The sequence below is a fragment of the Mastomys coucha genome, unplaced genomic scaffold (genome assembly GCF_008632895.1).
Source record: "Mastomys coucha isolate ucsf_1 unplaced genomic scaffold, UCSF_Mcou_1 pScaffold9, whole genome shotgun sequence".
Lineage (NCBI taxonomy): Eukaryota > Metazoa > Chordata > Mammalia > Rodentia > Muridae > Mastomys > Mastomys coucha.
Window position 1 is genome coordinate 21,391,673 of NW_022196915.1, and position 12,020 is coordinate 21,403,692.

A 12,020-nucleotide genomic window follows, 5' to 3' on the forward strand; every position below is an offset into this window, starting at 1 on the left:
AGACAGAACTCCGTAGTGGACACTGACAAGTAAGGAGAAAAAGAATGAAGCGCCGGGCTGAAGCGGATTCGGGCTGCGAGGAGACCTGCACCCAACTGCTCCAGGTTTCGATGCTCGTTTACCTGCGTTGGCTTGCTCGCACCGTCAGACCAGGTCAAAGGCGGCCCCAAGTTCCCCGCCTCCAAGGTCCGGGCGGTGGCCCAGCAGGCTCGGCGCAGCTGTACAAGTCACTGTCCCCAGACACCGGAGGGTCCCTGGAGGGGAAACGATTGACACAGCTGCCTGCACTGTGCCGCGAGCCTTCCCGCGCTGCACCTGCGTCTCGTCGCGTGGCTAGGAACTGGAACTGGCTACCGAGTCGGCGAAGTCCAGCAGGCCCGCAGCCAGAACCCATACCGTTCGCCAGCTCCGGAACCGGGCTTTAGATACCAGGACCTTGCGGAAGAGAACTACAACTCCCGTCGGGCCTTGCGGTCCGACCAATGGTGGTAGCCGGCGCGTGCGGGGCGCGGCGCCTGCGCGGCGGTTTGAGTAAGCGGCCGTACGATTGGCTGCGGGGTCGGGCGGCCGCGCGGGGCCTGTGGGAAGCGGAGTGACGGAGCGAGCGGCTGTTGGAGGAAGGAGGTGGGGGCCGGGAGCGCAAATGGCGTTGAGATGGTTCAGGGCCCTGTTCAAACTCCAGCGCTGATCATTCACCGGCGGAGGCGGAGGCGCAGAAGGCGGCGGCGGCCCAGCGGGGGCACGTAGCAGGCTCGGCACCGGCGGCGGCCGCCAGGGAGGCCTAGGCCCTGTCCGGCCGGCGCGCCTGAGGTGGGGAGGGAAGTTGCGGGGCCGCCGCTCACCCCCCCACCCCCCCTCGACCGAGCTTCCTATTTACCGAAGCGGAGCCGCGGACTGACGGCAGCAGAGCCCCTCGCCTCTCTTGGTGCACCGGTCGGCACTGTTCTCTCGCGCGGGGCTCCCGCGCCCGCCCGTGGGCCGTTGGGAGCGGGAGAGGCGGAGGCGGCCCGAGGCCAAAGCACCCGCCAGGCGCCGAGGGTAAGTGAGGTCTCGGGCGGCTGCCTAGGCCCGGAGTGAGTTGGGGCGGGTGGAGGAGGCAGGGGCGGTGCGAGTCTCGTTGCTCACCTGGCTTCTGAGGAAGTTGGGCACTGGAGGATCTGAAGAACTCTTCCCCTTCCCACCTCTTATTTTGCTTTTTGAGTTCTTTTCCGGGCGGCTACTTGATTGACTTCTCTTTTCCAAACCTGGTCCGGTTGATTTGAGCCCTGAATTCTTTTTTTCACCGTCGTTTCCTCCGCCTCTAGCCGTCACCGAGGCCTGGCCTTGCTTCGGGGACTCGGTAGCTGAAGCTTCCGGGGCGTCCGAAGCGACATCCCTTTCCTAGGCGGTGGGGGTTGGGAGGAGAAAAGTTGCGTGAGTGTCCAGCCCGAGGGGTGTCTCGGCTACCGCCTCCGGGCGCACTCGCAGCCTCAGGTGAGGATTTCGGTTTGCCTCTATTTGCCCATTCCACTTTCTTCTCTTAATTGAAGCCCCCCTAATGTATTACCTTGGGTGTCTTTCCTAGAAGAGGCTAGGTCTCTTTACAGCTTAAGTGCAAGGAGGTTGTTTGTTTGTTTTGTATACCCTTTCCCTAATTTAAATCCCAATGCACTTCCGTCAAAAGTCCGCTGGGCTTTGGGAAGAGGCAAAGGCCTCCCATATCGAAAACACTTAGTTGTGAACCTTCATTTCCTTTTTAGTTAGGACTGTTGTTGAAATTTGAAGCCTGAACAAGATAGTGTGTCTGAAATGTACGTAAAACGTCATGCCAAATATATATGCTGAAACTTGTACATATGTTATGCTTAGATAATGCCATCGCAGTAGTCTGCTGACTTTTTTTAATGGACGTTATGGAAAACAGTAAAAGCAATCATGTAATGAACTCGTGTACTCATATCTCCTGGATTCAGTAGATAATAACCATGTTTTTTAATCTGTACACTCCCCATTCCTTAATATTTAAAAAAGAAAACACTGATATTTCATCAGTATTTAATGATGTTAATACATCAGTGTATATTTCTGAGACATGAACTTTTAAAAATACAGTTGTCTTATCACTTAACTCAGTATCAGATATTCATTTGCAGACCTTAACCTCGCACAGTGAATGCTTTGTGGTTTTAGAACTTTTTACGGTGAGTTTTTCAGTTGTCATAAAGAAGATCAAGTCTAAATTTTTTACTTGGCTTTAGTCAGCATTTTTAGATGATTGCCATGTATGTGTGCCCAAAACATTCCAGCCTTGCTGGAATATATGTGTGTAGGTCTGCATATTGCAGCTTAAAGAAATGACTTTATTTTCTTGCCTCTGGCAGCTGCCCAATTATGCTTGGTTTTGTTTAATAGGCTTTACTTAACAAGAAAGACAATAAAGCTTGTTAGTGTTCAAAACTACAAAATGGAAACTCTCTGAGGAAAGCTAAAATTTCTCTTAACACAGATGTGTACGAAGACTACATTATTATTTTGTCCAATCAGAGTTGGTTTCCTTTCAAACATTAGGGTGGGTCTTCTGAGTATTTGCTAAACTAAATTGGATAGTGATTCGAAGTTGTAAGAACTTAATAAAAATGATAAAAGTGTAGCTCAAGAACGTTTGAAAATATAAGTTAAATATTATTCTTATTGTAAGTTTTCAAGTAATGAAGATTTTCCAATCTCTTAAGTAATTACTTACCTTCCCCCTAGAATTGATATTTAAACTGCAGGTCAAAGTGTTAAGAAATGGATAATGCTTGATTGATTGTGCTGTAAAAGTACTATACCTTATATTTTTAAAATATTTGATTTTTTTTGACTTTTGGAAAAAAATTTTCAGTATATTTTTAGGTAAATCAGGTAAATTGGGTTTGTAAATTGAAGAGGAAAAAAAGGCTATATGTTTCTATCTTAGAAGTCATGTACCTTTGTATAATGGAATTCTCCAACTTCAGAAAAATGTTAGTCAGCAATGAGCAGAGCACTATAGAGATAAATTAAGTAGAATGGTTTCTTGAGTTTAGAGAGATGACCATTGAAGGAGCTTTTTCAAGTCAGTTGAAACTACTTTAGTCTAAGAATCAGAATCTTTAAGCTTGCGTAGAAGCTACAGAAAGCTATATTTTCAGATAAAGAAGCGTGACTAAAGACTTTGTTTTTGGGTATTTACTCTGATTAAATTGTGTATGAGGATATGGAATTTGCATGTTTTAAGTTAGGTTTGTAGGTATTGCATTATATGTTGGTTAGTAGTAAGCTTTTTTAAAAAAACTTGGTGTCATATGAATATGTCCTTATTGTAAAAACAAACCAAACCACCACCAAACTTTATGTATGGAAATAAAGGATGGAAAATGAACCTTTTCAGGTCACTTATTCAAAGTAGTTTAAAAGTTTGTGTGCTGAGTGTTGCAAACTATATAAGGAAGTCCTAGGGTCTTATTTTTGTAGAGTGCTTAAAACTTATTAAAAATTGGCTGATTATATTTTCTTAAATTTCTTTCCACAGGGAATATGAAACAGGTGTCAAAATGACATCCAGATTTGGAAAAACTTACAGTAGGAAAGGAGGAAATGGCAGTTCAAAATTTGATGAAGTTTTTTCCAACAAACGGACTACTCTTAGTACAAAATGGGGAGAGACCACATTTATGGCTAAATTAGGGCAGAAGAGGCCCAATTTCAAACCAGATATTCAAGAAATTCCGAAGAAACCTAAAATAGAAGAAGAAGATACTGGAGATCCTTTTGGTTTTGATAGTGATGATGAGTCTCTACCTGTTTCTTCAAAAAATTTAGCCCAGGGTAAGGGTTCATCTTACTCAGAATCTAGTGAAGCTGCTCAGCTGGAAGAAGTCACTTCTGTACTTGAAGCTAATAGCAAATTTAGTCCTGTGGTGGGTGAAGACAGTTTCGCTTCTGACAGATGCTTGCTTACGGAGGATACTTTAATTGGGAAAGAGAAGAGCACAAGTAGAATTCCAGAAGACAATGCAAACAAAAGTAGTTGGGCTAAGTTGATAACTTCAGGTAAGTTTTGATGTTTTTATAAGCTAAGAAAGCCTTTTTAAAGCTACTTATGTAATAATGAAATTCTAATTTATTACTTGTGTGCATGCTTGTGTTTGGGAAAAAAAGGACAACTTTGTATAGTTCTTCCTTTCCATGTTTATGTGGGTTCTAGAGATAAATACTGGTTTCCTGGCAGCACCTTAAAGGGTACAAGTGCTTCCTGGGCGAGGTAGTGCATGCTTTTCATTCCAGCACTTGGGAGGCAGAGACAGGTGGATCTCTGAGTTGGAGGCCGGCCGGCCTAGTCTATAGAACGAGTCCAGGACGGCCAGAGCTGTTACACAGAGAAGCCCTGTCTTGAACAAATCCCCCCTTTCTTCACTCTCTCCCCCCAAAAAGGGTGTGTGTGATTACCAGTTGTTGTTTTTTTTCCTCCCTGCATTTATGATTAGTAGAGGATATTGATAAGTTTGTTTTGAGTGTGTGAGTGTGTGTGTGTTTGCCTGCATATATGTTTGGGCACTGTGCATGCCTGGTGCCTTCAGAAGCTAGTACTGGAGTTAGACACCATGTGGGTGCTGGGAACTGAACCTGGATCCTTTGGAAGGGAAGCCAGTGCTCTCAACTGCTGAACTATTTTTCCAGTTCCCTTATAAAAGCGTTTAAAACTTTAAAGAGCTCTATCAGATTTAAATTTTAATTCAAACAACATCTTAGAGACTTGTTACTTGGTATGTTTTGGGAACAGTTTTTTATACTTTGTATTTGTTGGATAGTGTTTTTATAACACTGTAAAATGGTTGGCTATCTTGGAGGAATTTGTTGTAGTCTTTTTTTTTTTTTTAATTGGATATTTTCTTTATTTACATTTCAAATGTTATCCCCTTTCCCAGTTTCCCTCCCTCCTGGAAACACCCTATCACATCCTCCCTCCTCTTGTTGTAGTCTTAATGTAAGATACATCAAGTAGTATAATGAAGTGTGACTTGCATAGCTTTGCTAAAAAACACTGAGATTTTTTTCTATTTTTCTCACGTTTGGGTGAGTGAGCTAGCTTTTGTTGTCATTCCCTTGATCCTCTGGGCTAATACTCATTTGGTTGTTGCTTTGTTCTTGTTTCTCCTAAAGCATTGTTCTTAAGTTAAGGTTAGATCTTCATAAGAAAACAAATCAAAAGAAGCCTAAAATTGTTTCCAGATCAGCTTCTAAAATTTATCATACAGATATAACTTCTGAGCTCAAATGAATTTTTACTCAGCTCTCCTCACTTTGTAAAGTTTGCAGCAATTAGGTGATTTTGTAAGATCAGCTAGTGGCAAAATGAGAGTTTTTTTTTCTTTTTTTTAGTTAATTACTTTTAGGTTTATTATTTTATACGAGTTCTTTGTGCATTTATGTATATATACCATATGCATGCTTGCTGACCACCAAGGCTGGAAGAGGGCAACTGATTCCCCTGGGACTGGAGTTACATACTGGAGTTACAGACCGTTGGGAAATACAGTGTGGGTTCTGGGAATTGAACCAGGTCCTCTGCAAGGTCCAGAGCACTTAGCCACTGAATGAAATTTATTGACTGCCAAGATGTTGTTGAACCTACTTTTAATTGTGTAGTATTTTAATTATCATTTCTTGCTGATTCCAGATAGTTGTTTTACATAGGAGGTAGGTGGCTTGTAGAAGAGTGAAGGTGGCAAGTTGTTAAAGTTGTCCTGGAGGACCAAGGGAGTATGGGGAATAATACTGCAGAATGAGTTTACTTTTTCATTGACTTTATGAAGCTGCAAACTCTGGCAACTTTTATAGGGTAGGAAGCAAACTTGAAGTGTTTTTAATCTTTGTAATGTGTCGGCCTATTCTAAATGTGTATAAATCAATAATTTTTATAAACCATGTATAAGTTCATGTATTTATAAGTTGGTTCTGTAATAGAAAATGCTTTTGAGCTTTGTAGAGTTTCTTTTCATTGCCTTTTCATCTACACTTTTGGGATTTCTTGATTTTACATTTTGTCATATTGTCAGTATCCTTAATTTTACTTGGAAAACTATTAAAAGTTTTATCAACAACTTGTTTAAAGTATGTAGATATACTTGCTCAAAGTGTTCAGGTTTAAGTTCCATAGTATTTTTTCAGTGAGATATTTGTTCAGTCACCGGCTTCTGCTGTGGAATTATTCCAACACCAATGAGAAAAGCGCATTCAAGCTTAAAAGAGTTTTATCATTTTTTTCTTCCTTTTTTTTTAAAGATTTATTTATTTATTTTATGTATATGAGTGCATGGTAGCTGTACAGATGGTTGTGAGCCTTTATGTGGTTGTTGGGGATTTTTCCTGCTCGGGTTGGTCGGCCCCACTCACTCTGGCCCAAAGATTTATTATTATTCATAAGTACACTGTAGCTGTCCTCAGATGCACCAGAAGAGGTCATCAGATCTCACTACAGGTGGTTGTGAGCTACCATGTGGTTGCTGGGATTTGAACTCAGGACCTTTGGAAGAACAGTGTTCTTATCCACTGAGCCATCTCACCAGCCCCATTTTTTTCTAATAGTACCCATTAAGAGCATCTTTTCCTCTGTAGAGAATTAACGTGATTTTTTTTTTTAATGATAATTACAATTCTTTGTTTTAAGTACTTCTTAAAGGGTAGTACTTTTAAAAATTATGGTTAATTTGGAGAGGAAATTCAAAATAAAGTCATAATAAAACAGAATGGTTTGACTAGTAAGCTATTCTAGTGGGTAAAGCCTAAAAACCTGAGTTTCCATCTCTGGGAAATACATAGTAGAAGGAGAGAACCGACTCCTGCAGGTTTTCTGACCTCTGAATATCAGTGTGCACCATGACTTGTGTTCCCACATGTGCACATAGACATAATAAATGAGTAAGTATAGTAAGTTTTAAAAACATCAACTGTGGCCATTTTGTAAGCAAATGGAAAAGAGTAGAAAGTATTACAAACTATGTCTTAAGAACTCTAGTGAAAGGTTGAGTTGTTAAAGTACTCAAAACAAGACCCTAAAATTTCCAGTTTCAGAAAAATAGTAAAAGAACCTTGGTTATTCAATAGTTGATATATGGCAGGATATCTTTTCTCTCCTTATGATTGTTGTGTGTTGTCCTGATGCCATTTGTATTCTGATGTTAATTCTACTTCCTCAGAAGAGGTTGCCCCCATAAACAGTGATCTCACATGAACCTTCTCCTCATTTTAACTGGTCTATAAAGGCTAGAGCCTGTGATTGGGCAGTAGAGGGGAAAGGTGGGACTGGAGATTTGAGTGAGGGGAAGGAGGAGGACTAAAGAAGAGAAGGAGGAAGCCATGATGGATCAGAACCACGAGGCTAGGGGAAACCACAAGTAACTGAGGAATAAGTTAGTATAGTGTTAGATCTGCGCAATCTAGGCTTATAGCTTATAATCGTAGTAACTAGATTGTGGTTTTTTTGAACTATTTTAAAAGGTGAAAGTGTGTTTTTAGATTATGTTTTTTTATATGGGCTTATTGGGGTTGGAAATTCCTGCAACATGTGATACTGTGGATTGAACCAATGGCTTTATGCATACTAGTCATCTACCGTTGAATACCCCCTTAGCTCAGTGTATGGCAGATTGTTTGCCATCTTTTCTACACTTATCTTCCTACCTTTCATCATGTATGTATTTTTAAGTAAATTTAGTACTGGTTTTATCTGCAAATTCTTATTTAATTTTATAAACAAAACATTCTGATTTCAGTTTCTTGTTTTTTGTTTTCTTCGAGACAGGGTTTCTCTGTATAGCCCTGGAACTCACTCTGTAGACCAAGCTGGCCTCGAACTCAGAAAGCCACCTGCCTCTGCCTCCCAGGTGCTGGGATTAAAGGCATGTGCCACCACTGCCCTGCCAGTTGGTTTTTTAAACTAGTCAATTCTTAGGTGTGGCACTAAAATGATTTGAGCAGGAGCTAGAGTTCATCTTTTTAAGATATCTGTAGTATATTATGAGTCATTTTATTTGACCTTTTATATTTGATTATTATTTTTAAAAGACACAGTCTCACTATGTAGCCCTAGTTGTTCTGGTAATCACTGCGTAGACCAGGATTTTGGCCTGTGTTTTCTGAGTGTTGGGGTTAAAGGAAGCACACCTATGCCTGGCTTAAGATTTATCTTTAATTATGTTGATGTGTGTGTCTGTGTTGTTATGTGCACATGAGTACAGGTGCCAGAGGCATTGGATCCTTTGGAGTTTGAGTTATAGGCATTTGTGAGCTATCTGACATGGGTACTGGGAACTGAACTTAGGTCCTCTGGAAGAGTAATATTCACCTTTCCAGACCCCCTTTTTAAAAATTAAATTTATGTATGTGAGTGCACATGAGCATGATTGGAATATGGAAGTTAGAGTACATTATTTTGGAGTCAGTTTTTTTCTACCATGTATTCTAGCAAATGACTTCACTGTGAGGCTTGCATGACAAGCACTTTTACCAGCTAACTCATCTTACCCACTGGAGTGAGGGGGTTGTTTTGTTGAGATGGGATCTTGTATATCCTAGACTGGTTTTGTGGCTATTATGTGAACAAGGATGACCTTGAACTTCTGATCTCCAGCCTCCACTTCGTGAATGCAAGGATTCAAGGCATTCTCCACCATACCTGGGTTATTTGGTGTTGGTTATTGAACCAGAGCCTTTTGTATGCTAGCAGGCACTATACTAGCAATTCCTGCCAGTATTCAAGTTTGGAATCCCAGACTGTGCATTAAAACATTTATACTGGGTGGTGGTGGTGTGCACCTTGGAGGTACTTGGGAGGCAAAGGCAGGTGGATTTCTGAGTTCAAGGCCAGCCTGGTCTGATTGAGCTCCAAGACAGCCAGAGCTACACAAAGAAACCCTGTCTTGAAAAAGAAAAGCCTATGTGCCATATGCATGCAGTGTCTCTAGAGGCCAGAATAGGGAGTTGGATCCCCTGGGACTGGAGTTACAGTTGGTTGTGGGTGATGGGTCTTCTGGAAGAGCAGCCAGTACCTCCGAACCATCTTCTTACCCGAAAGATAATTTTTTAAAAGGTTGCTTTTGCTTTTTATGTGGAGTTACTTCCATCTCTTTTCTTTGTTAGTCTGGACTCTTGAAAAAAAATTATGTAGAGACTTATATTTCTGTTTGGCACACTTTCCATGCCAGCCAGCTGGGATTCAGTCTACATATCCTGCCAAATATTGAGATAACCATAGCATAGGCTCTTAATTTGCATGGCTGGTTTCATAGCCAATAAATTTTTTCCATTTGCTTAAAGCTGTATTGAGTGTGTAAGCTTGCTGGGGGGTATTATCAGGACATTCTGAGATTTGATTTTAGAACCAAAGGTGATTTTCTGAAAAGGGGAATGAATAGTTCTACTTTTGACAGTTTAAAGTGGTCTAGAATCGGGCTGGAGAGGTGGTTCAGGGATTACGAATGCATATGGCTCTTGGAGAAGACCTGAGTAGCTCTCAGCACCTACCAGTGACTACAGTTCCGGGGGAACCTAACATCTTTGGTCTCCGTGAGCACTTGCACTCTTGTGTATTTAAGCACACAGAGGAATATGATATAAACTTTTTTTTTTTTTTAAATAGGCTACAAACTTATCTAAGATGACAATCTTAATAATATCAGGAAGTTATTTATTTGCCTTTAGGTAGTGAGCGTTTTTTGTATAATATATACTTGTTATGTTTCAAGTTTCATGAAAAATGGGTAAGAAATCTATTCCATTTTTAGTTCCAGCTTTGTGCTAAGCCTTTTATATATCATAGCCTTGTAAAACTGACTTAATTCCCATTATGTAAAGGATAAAGCATCATTCAGAAGTTGGATAACTTGAATTAAGTGGAACATCCAAATTGTTCTTTTCATATGGTCTTGTTATATTCTGGTAGGAATGAACTTAATAATAAATAAATAATCCATGATTTTAGAATAAAAAAGCTGTCATAAGATTGATTTTTTTTTTTTTTTTTCCTGATGTTGAAGCAAATTACAAGTTCTCATTTAGCCGGGCAGTGGTGGTGCATGCCTTTAATCCCAGCACCTGGGAGGCAGAAGTAGATGGATTTTTGAGTTCGAGGCCAGTCTGGTCTACAGAGTGTATTCCAAGACAGCCAGGGCTATACAGAGAAACCCTGTTTTGAAAAAAGAAAAAAAATAAAATAAAAACAAGTTCTCATTTGTTTCTATTTAAATAATAAATTTTTAAAAAGACTTATTTATTTTATTTGTATGGGTATATACATGTGCACCATGTATTTGCCTGGTTCCATGGATATCCTGGAACTGGAGTTAAAGACAGTTTGTAAGCTACCATGTGGGTGCTGAGAATTGAGCCTGGGTCCTCTAGAGGAACATCTGGTGTTCCTAACCACTGAGCCATTTTTCTAGCCCCTAAATATATATATTTGGCAAAATAAGGCCAGAGTTTTTAATAAACTTATTGAATAAAATGGATCTTATTTATGTAGTTAATATCTTTTTTGTGTGTGCTGTATACAAATAACAGTATGCAAATTTTGAGGGAGATTTTTACATGCTTTTGTTTGTTTTTGCAGTTGCTGGAGATTGTATGCAGGGCCCTCTACATCCTGTCACATCCCCAGCCTTCATTTACTAAGTAGATTTTGGTCTCTGTCTATTTCTATCTTAAGACTATAGTACAGGCTGTCCTCACATTGAAGACATACCTGAAAATGATCCTCCTGCCTCTACTTCCCAAGTACAAAGGATAATAACAGGTGCCATCGTCCTTTTATTTCTTATCTCTACTACCACTCCTCCCAGCCCCCCAAGGAAAGCCAGGATTGTTCTCAGAGGTAAGACAAGAGTGCAGGAAGCCATTGGCAAGTTTGCCCTCGCATCCAAGAGAATACCAGCTTTGTGCTAATTAATGAAAACTGTAAACATAACTGTCCTGCTGTATGCTTTTTAGGAAGTGTGCTGGTCATTCTCTCCCAAACTACCATATATATTCTATTCCCTTAGACTTAGAGCCATGAACAACCACACTTGGTTTTTGAGAGAGGGAGATCAAGGATAGAGCTTAAATAAGAAGCATTGATTTGAAATAATACATTTGTTTGTGACTAAATATAAAAATATTTGAACATGAAGTCATTAAGTATTTGAATTGAGCTGTGAAAATTTTCCTATCCTTAAAGAGTGGAGAAAAGAAGAAGAAACTAAAAAAGAAAGCTTATATGAAGCAGCCAGAGCTATTAAATGCTCAACTGAGTTGAATTGCATTGCTGATGTATAAGTTAACTAAATGAGGATTTTACAGAGTGGTTGTAGTGGCCTGAGGATTGAGAAAATTAACATATGTAAGTGTACATATTTTAAAGAGAAGAACTGGCACATCTGGAAACATGGCATGCCCAGATTAGATATTAGGAGGGTTTATTTACAGGGGTATAGGAGGGATATAGGAAGATCACAGGGATGAGGCCCCGACCTTGGTTCTTTACAGTGAAGCTATCAATACCCTACTCAAATGGATTAGGAGTTGAAGAAACCTGCTTTAGAAGGAGCTGTATCTTTCTGTTGAGGACCTGATTATGTTGTCCTTGGGGCAGCAGCTCCTTACTGATAGAACCCTGTGTCAGCCTAAAGATGAGGGCTGTTTTGTTGATGGGAATGATAGGAGGTTCGTTTAATTTTAGCCCTTCTGTGAAGTAGGCCTGCTACTGGTTGTGCTGGCAATGTTGCTGCTGCTGCTGCTGCTGGTAGTGGTGCTGCTGGTGGTGATTATAATAATAATAACAATAGTAATAATAAGTTTTATATGTAATTCCAGCTCCTAAGTGCTGGATTACAGATAGATATACTGCTATGCCCAGTTTTTGAGTAGTAGTTTTGAAATGGTTTTTGGTTTGTCTTTGTCTGTCTGTCTGTCTGTTTCTCTTTGTAAGACAGTCTGTCTCTGAGGGTTAAGGTTTTTTTTTTTTTGGTTTTTTTTTTTTTTTT

At 40.4% G+C, this 12,020-nt stretch overlaps 1 protein-coding gene across 3 annotated transcripts in view; it reads left to right on the top strand.

Moving 5' to 3' along the window:
- The first annotated feature begins 596 nt into the window (after positions 1–596).
- The window catches only part of Wapl (WAPL cohesin release factor), a 68,104-nt gene continuing 56,680 nt past the window's right edge, over positions 597–12,020 (top strand). Inside the window, exons 1-2 of one of the 3 annotated variants that reach the window (XM_031362909.1) lie at positions 597–1,038; positions 3,533–4,053. In XM_031362909.1, the coding sequence (XP_031218769.1) occupies positions 3,555–4,053 (499 nt within the window). In that variant the 5' untranslated portion in view covers positions 597–1,038; positions 3,533–3,554. Of the gene's footprint in view, positions 1,039–1,274; positions 1,474–3,532; positions 4,054–12,020 lie in introns of those variants that run through there. The other 2 variants (XM_031362911.1, XM_031362910.1) reach the window with 2 other exon arrangements.